Source organism: Elaeis guineensis, chromosome 3, assembly GCF_000442705.2.
Source record: "Elaeis guineensis isolate ETL-2024a chromosome 3, EG11, whole genome shotgun sequence".
NCBI classification, from domain to species: Eukaryota; Viridiplantae; Streptophyta; class Magnoliopsida; order Arecales; family Arecaceae; genus Elaeis; species Elaeis guineensis.
Window position 1 is genome coordinate 112452506 of NC_025995.2, and position 11927 is coordinate 112464432.

General features: G+C 35.1%; 1 protein-coding gene across 2 annotated transcripts; it reads left to right on the forward strand.

Annotated features, from left to right (window-relative positions):
- The first annotated feature begins 1543 nt into the window (after positions 1–1543).
- LOC105040852 (transcription factor bHLH68) lies at positions 1544–6476 on the forward strand. 2 transcript variants are annotated; one of them, XM_010917574.4, is made up of 9 exons: positions 1548–2006; positions 2482–2797; positions 3201–3278; positions 3512–3577; positions 3832–3897; positions 4151–4201; positions 5461–5505; positions 5700–5744; positions 5882–6476. In XM_010917574.4, exons 1-9 carry the CDS (start codon positions 1768–1770, stop codon positions 6014–6016), a joined length of 1041 nt encoding a protein of 346 aa, XP_010915876.1. In that variant the 5' UTR covers positions 1548–1767; the 3' UTR covers positions 6017–6476. The 2 variants fall into 2 exon arrangements, with proteins under 2 accessions (XP_010915877.1, XP_010915876.1); XM_010917575.4 differs by lacking the exon at positions 4151–4201 and having other exon boundaries at positions 1544–2006.
- The last annotated feature ends 5451 nt before the right edge of the window (positions 6477–11927 follow it).

An 11927-nucleotide genomic window follows, 5' to 3' on the forward strand; every position in this document is an offset into this window, starting at 1 on the left:
CCGATCCATCAGTACATATAGCCTCTAGGTGTGAGATGCATGCAAATTTGGACCAAGGAGCTTAAATTTAAATTCACCCAACCTAGATATATACTATTAGGTTGGCATTTCCGGTCATAAGATCAATGTTTATTAAGATCTGGTTAGTCCTGCATGGTCCAAATTAATATGACTACAGATTGTAGGATTTAATACAAATTTGGGACATGAGCCACACAAGTTAGTCGATGTCAATTATTAACAAAGTAGGTTGAATATGATACGGATCAAACACATTTGCGATCATTCTCCTATAATTCCTCCATACAAATAAAGGAAGAGCACCATTGTGCTATTTTTCCTCATAAATTATTAATGTTGCCTCATAAATTGTCATATATTTATTTATTAATCAGAGTTTCACACTAGCTATTAGATGCATTTGCCAGCTAATAATATTAAAGCAGGAACTAATTATGTTTGAACTGCTGCCTACTTTTTTTTGGCATGGATGCTACTACTTTTGGCATTTCCTTCGTACTTGCCTACATGGAGATAAAGTTTAAATAAGGTCTTCTAACATCAGATACATACGTATTTTTTCTAACTTCTAGAAAGAGACATGCGTTTTAGCAATTCATGCTAGGTGAGTGGTAGACTAGCTAGCAATGATTATGGCTTCCTTTCTATAAGTCAAAGCATAATGGAGGCGAAAACGAAATAAGACTAATGCCCGGTTCTATGTACTAATGCATCATACTACGATGTCGCTTCAAGTGAAAGTTGCCTTGGCCGGTGTCCTTTTGAAATCATCTTATAATTCTAGCATGGGATCGAGAAGCTAACCAACTTGGAAAACAAGGGCGTTTGATGTTATATTAGTGGTTATGACAGTTTTAGATCACATATACAACGTTGCGAACACCTCCAACGGTTTAGTATAATGGTCATTATGGATGTTGTTTAACATTTACCACTGTTAATAAAATCTCATATCATGTTATTTATATTTGCATATATAAAAAAATTGGAGGCCATTAATTATAGTTATGGTACTGAAAATTTGCTTAATTTTCTTTAGACATTTGATTTTAATGTTCTGAATCACAGTGGCTCGATCTATAGCTTGAATGGTGTTACTAAATTATCCATGAAAATATCAGCTCACTAATCTTATATAAACAATTTGCTTATCAATTATAAGTCGGGCCTCATTATAGGGTGAACCACCGGCCAGCACTAGGGTACAAGCACTTGGTGGTGCTGACACCTTGCTTGGTCCCTCTTCTCCTACCTATCAAATATTGTTATATCTTTTATTAACATTATTTTGTTGTGGAGGGAATCATGCCTCATCATATCTCAATCCCATATTTACTCGTGGAGTAATAAAAATAAAAAAATGCCACTCGCAACCCTAACCCTAATCCCTTCCTGCTGCTCAAATTAAGAAATCAATTCACTCCTTAAACCACTCCTTTTGGTCTGAATACACTGCCACCACCTTTTCTGCCCCACTTTATGATAAAGCAAAAGCAGAAAAAAAGCAAGGAAAAAAATAAAGCGAGGACAAATAATAAAGAAGGGAGGAGGAGAAAGAAGGAATACACAACAAAAGACTCCCCATCCCATGTACCCAGATTCCTCTTAACAGGGTCAGTGCTTTCTTCTCCCAAGCTTCATCCAAAGTGACAAATTATGCAAAGCTTCTAAAGATCGACTTGAACGTCGCTGAAAAAGGTGCAAGAAGAAGTGTTGATAGAGTAAGAGAGGTCAAAGGGTTGAGGAATGAATAGAGGTGTGTTTCAGAGCTCTCTAGTGCAGCAGATGATGGGGGAGAGCCCTAGCTGGTGCGGCATGAATAATATGAGGCCAACTCCGGAACAGATTTCTCCTCTCCTACCCTCTGCTTCCTCCTCCTCTTCTTCTTCAGTCTTTCCTCAGTACCCACAGCCTTCAAATTTCCTTCCCATGACCTCTTGGCATGAAAACCAAGACCTACCAGAGTCATGGAGCCAACTATTACTGTAATGATTCTCTCTCTCTCTCGCCCCCTCCCTCCCTCCCTCACGATCTATGAGTGCATGATGTCTGCGGGTGTATTTCTTTCCTTAATTTCCAATTGTTTTCATGTTCATGTTTAAAGATGAACCTGCACATGGATGCATCACTTTCTCACCCAAGTCTTTCTTATTCTTCATTCTTTCTTGTGGAAAATGGAATGAAAATTAAAAAGAAAGTAATGAAGTTATATATTCTCTCAGTTTCTTTATGATGAAAGCTTCTGAATTATATGATATGTGGCTTTTTTATGTTAAATTATCTAAACTCTTGTCCCCTTTCTCTATATTCTCTTTATCCCTACAGAATTCTTCTCATATATTGTCCATATTTCTCTTTATCCCGACAGTATTGTTGCCATATATTGTCCATATTTCTCGCACTGGCTACTAATATAGGAATAATTTCTGTTTTGGATTTTTTCTTGGATTTGGTTCCCAGGGGAGGGCTGGTGGGGGAAGAGGAAAGATGCAGCTTCACTCCTTTCCAAGCTAAAAAAATAGATAATTGGGATGATCAGGTGGTGTACCCATCAGCAAGTGCACATATGGTTGATGTAAAGCAAGAGGGTTCTGAAGGCGGATATGTCTATAGCCATGGAAATGGAGAGATCCGGTCTTCTAGGTCACCATGGGGTCAAATCCTACCGGTTTCCTCTCAGAGATCTTGTGTTACAACTAGTTTCAGCAGCAACATGTTAAACTTCTCAAACAACAAGGGAGAGAGAAGGCATCACCAACCAGATCAGTCATCTGAGGTGAGATAAATATATCGGCTATTTTTGTTTTCTATATTCTAGTAAGAACTTATTTCTTTTTCTAGAGAGATCTGATAAGGACTATCAAAGATTGTCTTCATAATTGTAACATATATTTCTAATATTGGAAAACTTCCATGATCTCTCTCGCTCTCTTGTTTTTCAAGAAAATCTATTTCTCGCTCTCTCTCTGTCAAAAAAAAAAAAAAAACATGTATCTTTTCGTTGGGATCTTTTTTTTTAGAGCGTTTGAAATATTTCTGTTGAATTGTTAATATATGTTCTCTTGTTAAGGTGTAGTGCAATCATTTACTTTCATGGATCTGGGATGGTTTCTTAAGTTTGTTTTTAGTGAGACCGGGACATGGGCCCTTATTCTCCTTTCTTCTTTTCCGATCTCAAGTGCAACAGCACAGCAACCGGTGCAGCTTTCAAGAAGGCTAGGGTTCAAGGCCCCTCCTCAGCACAATCTACTTTCAAGGTTTGTATTTTCTTTTTTCATATTAAATTTAGCGGATCCATGTATGCATAACTATCTCTCCACCCCACTTCTTCAATACGAGTGTGGTCTCACCTTTTGTTTTTTGAATTACAAGCAAACATGCTTATATGTGGCATAAAATCACTGTTTTTCTCCTAGAACAAACATCCAAAGTTTGGTAATCCAGCTGATGATGTTTAGAGATGTTGTCTTCTCTTGTTTATTTTGATCAGGTGAGGAAGGAGAAGTTAGGGGACAGAATAACAGCTCTTCACCAGCTAGTTTCCCCATTTGGAAAGGTATTACCACTGCCAATGTAGCCTTTTAAGGTTTACATTAGGTAGAATCCAGTGCAGCAGCATTTTCTACAGTATCAGTTCTTTCTACTGTTGAAAACTCTTACAGTTCTTTCGATGTATAATACAATAAATCTATTGCCTCAGAAAAAATAATACTATAAAACTAGATCTCTCTCTCCACCCCCCCCCCCCGCCCCATCTCTTTTGCTTTGGTGTTCAAATAAAGGAGATCTGACATGGGGCTCCTTTTGCAGACTGACACTGCGTCTGTATTGCTGGAAGCCATTGGCTACATCAGATTCCTTCAGAGTCAAATTGAGGTCCAACCTCTCTCTCTCTCTCTCTCTCATATGCGCACACACTCTTTTTCTCCCTCTCTCTCTCTCTCTCTGGGTAGCTAGCAGGTGAAACAAAGCCAAGGGAGAAGTGGTTTGAGAGCACGCAGTTAAAGTTGGTGCAGACCAACGGTGTTGTTTTCCATAGTATCTTTTAGTTATTGGTGTCTAGTATTGTCATGCGTTTTGGAGATTATACTGTCTCTCAGGGACTCACCCGTCCCTTTCTTTCATGTAGGCTCTAAGTTCCCCGTACTTGGGCAGTGGATCAGGAAACGTGAGGCAACCTGTAAGTAACTAGAACACCACCACTCCCCTTCCCACCTCCCAAGGCTACCAGTACTATAACCTCTCTCTCTCTCTCTCTCACACACACACTCACACACGCACACTGGTACTATATAACACCTCTCTCTCCCTCTCTCTCTCTCACACACACACATACGCACACACGCGCACACGCACGCACAAACACACATACACACACAAAACGCACGCTTGCACGCATGCACACGGACGTACGCGCACTCACACACTCACAGACTCGGTCAGACGTTGCACATGCGCTTAAGTACACAAGATGCGCTCATGTGTCGAGCATTTGTGTATGTGGATTTTCTCTTAAGATCCAACATATTAGGCACTGGTGGAGGTGAAAGGCTTAAGATTTTGACTCCATCTGTGATTAGGAAACTTCATTAGCAACTTAAAATCCTAAATTTATTTGCATGCTAGGGATGGAAAGGTTTTTATCACTTATACATACAAGTCAAAAAATTTAGAATGTGGTGCATGCCCTTTTGCTTTATGAAAAATGTGGTCTCCATAATTGAGTAATTGAAAGATCTTGGTAATTCCATGTGTTACTATAAATTCATAGATGATTATGAGCTCGTGTATGCATAGTTCTTGAGATTCTTCAATTTTTGGTGTTGAGTTGTACCCCAAAAAAAAAATCTTTGGTGTTGAGCATTTCCATTCACACACCCATTGCATTTTCCACCATCAAATCTCATTGAATATGATGTCTTCTTTGCCACTTGACTACTTAGTCAATATAAGATTATTTTATTGAGAGAAAGGTGTAGTCTAAATGTTTGCTTAAGGAAACTATCATATTCCAATATTCTTTTTGGAGAATAAGGGGAAAATATCATGCAATTTCAGACAAAATTGCATGCTTGACTCGAAATTGCAATTTTTCATGACCTGAAATGACCTGGTCACAAGGTTACGGGAATATTCTTCCAAAGAACTTATAGTAACCCCTGCGGGCATTGGTAAGCTTTAATACTGATGCAATAAATCTTCTCATATTAATAGAAATCTGTAGATTATGGAAACTACCTTGAGTTGTTTGCACGACTGAAACTTGGACTGCCACATCATATTACCATGCCCAGGTTTATTCACCATTAACATTTGTAATTTTTCTTTTTTTTGTTTTTGGATGTCTACGTAAAAATCATCATGTCTTGCAAGATCTGAGTACTTATCGTACTCTCTACGTCTGACACTGATTATTAGTGGATCTTGTTATTTTTTCAGGTACAAGGAGAAAGGAATTGTATATTTCCAGAAGACCCTGGCCAGGTATATTTCATTTGATCCATGCCCACCTCGAAAAAGCAAGCTAATATTCTTTGTAATTAGAAGATCATTAATTAGTTTACACTCTCTTTCCATCAAAAAGGCATCGAGGAACCAAGCTTTCAACTTTACAGCTTTTAGTCTCACTTAAGTATCCAAGACGTTACTAATATCTCTATATTATGATTCCTTGACAGTTGTTAAATGACAATTGCACCAAGAAAAGAGGACCACCTGATCAGGTACTTTGCGTAACTTTAAAGCAGCTAATGCATTCGATTCAGTAATAATTACAAGTTTATCATATGCAGTATTTTGAATTGATTCACCTTAAAAGAGTAATTACTTTCCTCGCATTGTTACCTCACTTTATAATTAGGATGCCAGTGATGAGCCAAAGAAGGATTTGAGGAGTAGAGGGCTGTGCCTCGTCCCAGTATCCTGCACCTTGCATGTTGGGAGTGACAACGGAGCTGATTACTGGGCTCCATCTCTTGGTGGGGTTTTTCGATAGGAACAACAAGTTCTTGGCACACATGAAGCTTTATCCATGGACATAATATCATGAGCAGTCACTCTGCTAAAACTGAAAGGCTGATTGCTCATGATGCTATGCACTATTCTGTTGTGGGAAAGCAAGTGTTTGTGCTGAGAAATCAGGATGGTGAGGCCTTTATATCTTCATGATTTAAAGGGACATGCTTCTTTAGAACTCTACCATGAAACTGATGTATATTCAATTCCAGTGTTATCAGCACTCCACTTAATTAAATGCTACCAACATGTAACTAGATATTAGGACTTAGTTTTTCGCAGTTTCTGAGTCAAGCAAGGAGTTGGACTCTTCCTACTTTTGATGAGTAGTGCTCGTGTCCCTAGGAGGCAGTAAGCCAATGTCATCGCATAGATGGATTTACCCATAATCATAATCAATAGCAATGGCAGTAAATTCTATTGCTGTACGTTTATCCACACACGCAACTAACTTCAGATGAATCAGGAAACCAGATATATTAGATTTACTTAGGTTCTTAATTTGAACTATCAGGTTGGAGGTTTAATATTGAGCGATCATGACCATGGAGTGCACCTGCAATAAAGAATGTTACTCTAAATAGTTTCTAAAGGGTCCGTGCCTGGCTTCTTAGATTTGGTGGGGCGGTAGAGGAGAGAGGCAGAGGGAGGGAGGGGGAGAGGGGGAAGGGGGAGAGAGAGAGAGAACTACTCACGATTTTTTCTTCATTCGTGTTGAAGTAATGCGCACCCCAACCAAAAACATGAATTTACTCTTAAACAAGTGAAATATGGCATGCAATATAGTCTCGGACCGACGAAAAGAGGAGATAGGACATATACACAACATCAAACAAGCTTCAACTTAATTATTGTACAGGGAAGAGTTTGCTAATAAGCAAAATACTACAAGCTGAGTGACTGTAAGCTTGGGTCACTGCACTTTTCCGTAAGTTATTTCAGGCCATACATTTTCACGTAATATATTTTCCATATTGCAGCAAATGCGTATCGATTTCTTAGTTTTTTTTTACTTTTTTTTTGGTAATATGCTAAATTAAGAAGCTTATCACAAATGGTTGAAACGACATCAGATATACGAAAGCCATAACTCAACATCTAGGACTTGATATAAAAGTCCTTATGGGCTATTTATCACTAATTTAACACTTCGACTTGATGTATTAAGCCCAGTGGATTTATGCTCTCTAGGATTTCTATTATAGTAGCCAGCAGGAGATTTTGTTCCAAACAAAAAAAAAAAAAAAGTGGAAAAAAAAAATCATGAGATCATGAAGTTTTTATAAGAAAATCGTAAAAGAAGATTATTTTTTGAACAAATCGGATATAGAATTAACCTGAACTTGCATACCAATATACGTGCTTTCAAATTTCTGCTTTAGTTGGAACATCTTTTAAAATGATATTATACTCCTTGCGAATTGGATGCAATAGCAATAAATTCCTATAGGATTATGGTTCCTTAACAGTGATATTCTTGTGCATGCATTTCATTAAAAAAAAAAAAGAAGAAAAGATATTCTTGTGTGCATGCATAGGATAATCCGTGTCCCACGTCTAAGCTTCGCAGCGGATGTATGAAAGTGACTCTAGCTATTCTGCTAGAAAGTAGTGAAATTAACATATTTTAGTTGTAAGAATCCCCACACACATATGTAGAACTCTCAAAAACAGATGCTCAAAAATATGCATGATTGTGTCTAATATTTTACTGTGTCGGCAAGGGTTATTAGTTAATTTGTACGTTTTGAAGTCTATGATTATGATGTATCAACCATAAGACCGACTTGATTAGCAGATCATTTATAATACGTTAGTTGATAAATTATTAATTTGTAAACCTATCATGTCAAAAGAGTTGATGGAATATGGTTTCGGGGCCAGGATGTTTTGCAATTTAGCAAGCATATATGCTTGTGATTGGAGTTTTTGTGGTAACCATGGATGGCCATCTTACCACAAACACATCACATACATGGATCACATAGAAACGTGATGTGACTAAAGTATTGAAGAAGCAATCATGTAATCGTATGGGTCCTAGATATGGCATACGTATGCGATATTTTAATCACATATGAGGATCCCATGACACGTGCTCATGCCTATATACTGCCTCTCACACATAAAAACACTGCAAAAGTTAAGGTACTAAGATCTCTATCTTTAGGAACCAAAAGATATGGCAGCATCTTAACAAAGTCACTCTTCAATCACATACGTATGATAAAAAGAAAGGTTATTCTTTCCAGAATCATTTTTTACACCATATATAATCCAAGCAGAAAGAAGCCTACTTTCTTTTTATAAAGCATGGCACGATGTAATTTCATTGATCAATGCATGCTGCTTAATGTTTTTCTCCCCAAGTAAAGTTGGACGAAGAGTAAGGTTAAATGCAACATTGAGGTTAGGCTCTGATTGTAATGATCACTGCATGCTGATTAATATAGGGCGAAAGGAATTGGAGGATTTTTAGACAAAACTTTGGTGCTGCCGAGGACTTAATATGGGGATGTTAGTACGTAATATTGGTGGCAATGGAATAGCTTTGGCTGCTTCAAAATCCTCTTTGCAATATGTAATGTAAAAAGGGTATTAGATATGTAATTATTTGGTGTACTCATTTCCTTGGCTCAAGAACTGAACCAATGGATCATTCCATCTTTCTTTCAGGGGCAAAAAAAAAAAAAAAAAAAAAAAAATTTATGAGAATTTGTTTTAGTTTTCTTATTCCTGAACATGTCTTCAGATTAGTTCCAAGGTATAGACTAAGAATAAAACTACTGACATGTAAAAACAAAATCTCTTCTGCTGACTACACATCAATCCAAGTATTAATTATTCAAAGTACGTTTCAAGATTAACGGATATGTACTTTTTAAACAAAACAACGTGAGCTTCAATGTCTCAAGCAACAAAGTTGAAACTGAATTTGGTGTTAAGATTTCGAAGTTCAAACTTAGAACCTCTCACTAGCGCCGAGGAATCGAACTCAGAACCTAACACCAGCACTGAGGAAAGACGTGCCAACAGGTGAGTTGAAGTCCCACGGGCATCCCATGAAACAAGTAGATACGGGGAAAGAGGAAACAACTCAAAGTCAGATAACAAAGGACCTACTGATGAGGCTATTTATGATGTTATCTAAGACTTGTTAGAAGTAATATATTCCTTGACCTTTGGTGTTGTTATCAACTCTACATCAAATGTGCAAATGGCCCAACCTTGAGCTTCAATTAAACTTTTGAATACACCGCTAAGTTGCTTGATAGAAATCTACCGATGAAACATCGATGATCTAAACCACCCCCCCACCCCCAAACCCACAAAAGAAGAAGAAGAAGAAGAAAAAAACACCTGTTGGGGAATTTTTGTGGCAAGATTTTTGGTGGCTAATATTCCTCATGATCTTGAGATCTTGTTACAGCAATGTGTTAGTTGCATCTATCATAGAAGATAATAGAATTGCTTATGGGCCTTATTTTCCAACCAAAGTCTCACAACCACTACATCTCGTACACGTCACGTCTTGATTAGTTGCTTTTATAATCAAAGCGTGAGAGGTAATTTCATCATAAGTCCATGTATGTATATATGGTAGGCCGTGGGCCCATATGGTCTGTCTATCTGGTTCCTGGAAAGCCGGCCCAAGAACCGCATAATAAGTTCCATGGGATATCAGCAGAGCAAATGGAGCCCTGAACGGTTCCTTAAATTTGCCTTGCAAAAAAATATTTTAGCAAATGAGGTGAGAGTGGATTTATTTATGTCTCAAGTTTCTCAATATCTCTACCATGATAAGATAAATGCTCCAAAACATTCGCCCGTTTATATGCCAGTCCCTTTGATTCCGTTTTTTAAGAAGTATTCTTAAATGCTATATTAGTTTGGTTAGACAGTGGAATAGGCATTAGTAAAATAAAATATACGGTATAAATAAAGATAAAGGTATTGCTTGTCACACCTCCTTTGTTTTTAAAGTTGGTTTTTTGGTAGCCATTGGTCCGTATAAGCTTTCAATGGTGCATCTGGTTCACGGCAAAAATCAGAATGGGAATTGATTAGAGCAGGAATCGGAATGGCTAAGTCACTCGACACTCTTGGCTTATCAATAGAATCAATATCGAAATTGGGATGAGATTTGAATACTAAGAGATGATAAAAATTAAATTTTTAAAAATTAATATATTTTTATTTTTTTATATTGGAAATGAAATTTCTCTCAAACAAATGATTAGAAAAAAATTTACTCATTTCCTTCCATTCCGGAGTCCAACTCTCTTAACAAAGTATGTTCTAAATTTCTTTTAGTATTTATTTATTATTTATTTATATCTATATTGTTATTGTCTTAATTTGCTATTATTTAAAACAATAACTTCTTCTAGCATTTGTTTATATAATTTTTAATTAAAAATATAAATTAAAATTTTTAGTACCTATTTTATTACTTGCTTATATGAAATTTTATTTTTATTACAAATAAAATATGTGCTGCACATGCCATATTCAGTATTTATATATAATCCCAACTTTGGGGATGCATGTTGCTGGGCAATGAATATTATATTGTTATATATATTATTATTTAGCAAAAAATTAAATATTATATTGTTTGGTCCAAGTACTTAATATTTAAAGTATCCATGGCACTTACTAACTTATTTTCCAGGGAGGAAGAAAAAAATCTTCATTTTTTTTTGATACAAACAAAAATCATATATTCAACCGTGAATAGCTTCCACTTGGATGAAAAGCTATGCTACAAGGATCTATCCTTTTGAGGATAAAAAATTTATTCAAAAATTTATAATTTTTAAATAAATATTTTAAATAATATTTAGATAAAAAATAATTTATTTATATATTAAAAAATGACTCATGAATTTGTTATCTACGCTTTCTTGCATTACTAATTTTCTAGATAAGTTACTAAAATTTATTTATATTTTTGATAATATTTTTTATTATACAAATATTATCATATATAGTAGTATAACATGAAATATTATAATTATAATATATTATAATATATTATATTATTAATATATTATATTTATATAATATATTATATAATATTATTATATATAATAATATACTATAATATAATCTATATTGCAATGTTATCAAATTATAATATATTATAATAAATTAATATATAGTAATATATAATATTAATATATATTATTATATTAAAAATTTTATATTAATATAATAAAATATATTATTATTATATTATTATAGTATTATATTATTATAATATAATATAATAATATATTATGATATGGTAATTATAGTAATATAAGATTAAGAATATATTAAGAATAAATTAAAAATATTATTTTTTTACTTAATCGGAAAATAATTTAGTCATCTCTTACGTGAATAAAATTTTTTTTTATAGATATTATCTATAAAAAAATAATTTATTTATTTAAAAAATATAAAAATATAGATAAATTGATGGTCAAAAAAATTGATCAATTTTTTATGATATTAAAAAAATAAATAATAATAATAATAATAATAATAATAATAATAATAATAATAATAATAATAAGGGTCCCGATCGTGAGCTACTCACAAGTCACGACCTGCGTGCCACTTGAGTGAAATATTTGGTTGGACCAAATCTTTGATGGACCCATCCAATCGCCAAAAGAACATAGATGCACGTGTATCGCGCTTATTTTATTCTCGTGTACTAATCCATCGGTCCAGCGGTGGGTCGGATCCAATCTAGAATTTATTTTTATTTATATTTTATTATATGTGGATGTGAATTGAAAGGGAAGTCTACGATTTCTTGTTTATGTGGATATGAATATGGGATCTGCCATCCACATCGCGTCGCATCGCCATCGCATGGCCCATATTTAATTGATTAA